Consider the following 1,950-nt stretch of genomic DNA (forward strand, 5'->3'; position numbering starts at 1 on the left):
GTACTACAGAGTAATATAAGGTATTACAGAGAAAAAAATCTTGTAATACAATGTAATACAAGGTAATACAAGGTAATACATGGTAATACAAAGTAATACATGGAATACATGGTAATATACGGTAATATTAGGTAATACAAGCCTCGGGGACAGAGGAATACACCAGTTGTTCACCCCTCGACTACCGGAGGGGTCAAAATGACCCCTTTCGATTTTGAATTGCCAAATGAACTATCAATTTTTTTTCTACCGACCCGCCACTTTTTGACTTTTCATGGGTCACCAAAATACGCTTTGACACGAAAAACCAGGCATGTGCGTCAAAAACTTTAGGAGATATTATAACATATACCTCGCTCTACCGAAGGGGTCATTTTGACCCCTGTGTCAGTTTCCGAGGGCTTTGATGGTTTTAACGAGCGGTTTTCAACTTAAACCTTGCTATTATTGTTGTTTTTTGTGGAAAGTGTTGACTTCCGCTTGGTCGTGTGACTATTTTGAAGCTCTATAAGCATAGGTAGGCAACCCGCACATCAAAAAATCGTGTTTTACGGTACTGTCAGCCTGAAAACGCGCTACATGGTCGAACGGAGGTTAAAAATGATAATAAATGGTCTACTACGACTGTTATTGCACGATATTTGTGCACTGTTCTATTCGCAGAACCAAAGTTTCAGAATTACTTCCAGTATTGGCGGTGTTTACGGTTGTCGGTCAGACTGAAATAAACACAGACTATGCTTAAATGAAGAGAATTATTGTATTTGATGGTAAACCTATGAAATTTTCCCAAAACAAAACGAAAAATTACGAAAAAAATCTGTAAAACTCCTGAAAAATTACATTTTGTGCTTTGCAGGTTGCCTACCTACCCCTTCACAGGGACCCCCGTGGGTGCAAAAATTGCTTGAAGTGTTATAAAAAACGAAAATAAGAAGTTGTGTACCCAAAACCGCAGTCTTTTCACAGCTAAAACGGCGAAATAGTACCTAGGGATCAAAATGACCCCTCCGGTAGATCTAGGTATACGAAAATTCCGGTAGTTCTAGTGTTAAAACTTACAATGTATTGAACAATAGTAGAACAAACAAATATCGCATAACTCTGGGTAAGGCAAACCCTTGTTACAATCAGATGAAGAAATTTTATTTAATACCCTCACTAACCTCTGGTTGAAGTAAAATTACACTAGCTATATGTACGCCAGACCACGTCTCGCGTAACAGGCTTCGCGATATCTCACGAAACACTACAGGGTACCCCGCTCCGGGCGCGCGGCACCTGAAGAAGGCAAGAAGCGCAAAAGCAGGGAGCGCGTAGCGCGGAGTGGGAGAGCACGCGTAGCGGCGGCGCGGCGTGCCCCCACTCTCCACTTTTGTGATTCTTGCCGTCTTTTTCAGCCACCACGCGCCCGGAGCGGGGTACCCTATTACGCTTCGACGCGCCTGGCGCACATAAAGTTAGGCCTGCGCAGGGTGCCCCAAGAAAAATCGACATGCCAGTTCGCCTCTCAAATGAAAGTAGAGGTCCTTCTGATAGCAACGCGCACCCACAGACCCCTGTGCGACAAGCGGAACCATGGGCGAATCGTTGCTATCGTTCTTGTCCGTTTTCGCGCGCTTCACGGGTACCATGTTCTCGAGGCCGCCGGGCGCGGGCCGCGCGGCAGGTGAGGACGACCCGGTGTGTGGTGGCTACCTAGGGTATGTACCTTTACCCCCTCAGGACACAGGACCTAAATAGCAGGTATTGGGTTATGTCGCCCGGGTACGAGTACCGTTGATCGGGGACGATGGCCAATACCGCGGAAATGTAGCGGAGCCATACGCCAATCGAACGCCCCATGCTGAGTTCTTAACGTTTTTCTGCATCACACCAAAAAGGCGAGCAGAAGTGCGAGAGAAGAGGTCACCGCATTCGAGCGGAGCGCGGCGGGACGCTGTAATAGTT

General features: G+C 46.3%; 1 protein-coding gene across 1 annotated transcript in view; it reads left to right on the forward strand.

Annotated features, from left to right (window-relative positions):
* The first annotated feature begins 1,617 nt into the window (after positions 1 to 1,617).
* Positions 1,618 to 1,950, forward strand: part of LOC113214756 (glucose dehydrogenase [FAD, quinone]-like) — a 32,497-nt gene continuing 32,164 nt past the window's right edge. Inside the window, exon 1 of the mRNA XM_052273218.1 lies at positions 1,618 to 1,669. Coding sequence (XP_052129178.1) covers positions 1,633 to 1,669 — 37 coding nt within the window. The 5' untranslated portion in view covers positions 1,618 to 1,632. The remainder of the gene's footprint in view (positions 1,670 to 1,950) is intronic.

Source organism: Frankliniella occidentalis, unplaced genomic scaffold (genome assembly GCF_000697945.3).
Source record: "Frankliniella occidentalis isolate FOCC.00 unplaced genomic scaffold, Focc_3.1 Scaffold254, whole genome shotgun sequence".
NCBI lineage: Eukaryota > Metazoa > Arthropoda > Insecta > Thysanoptera > Thripidae > Frankliniella > Frankliniella occidentalis.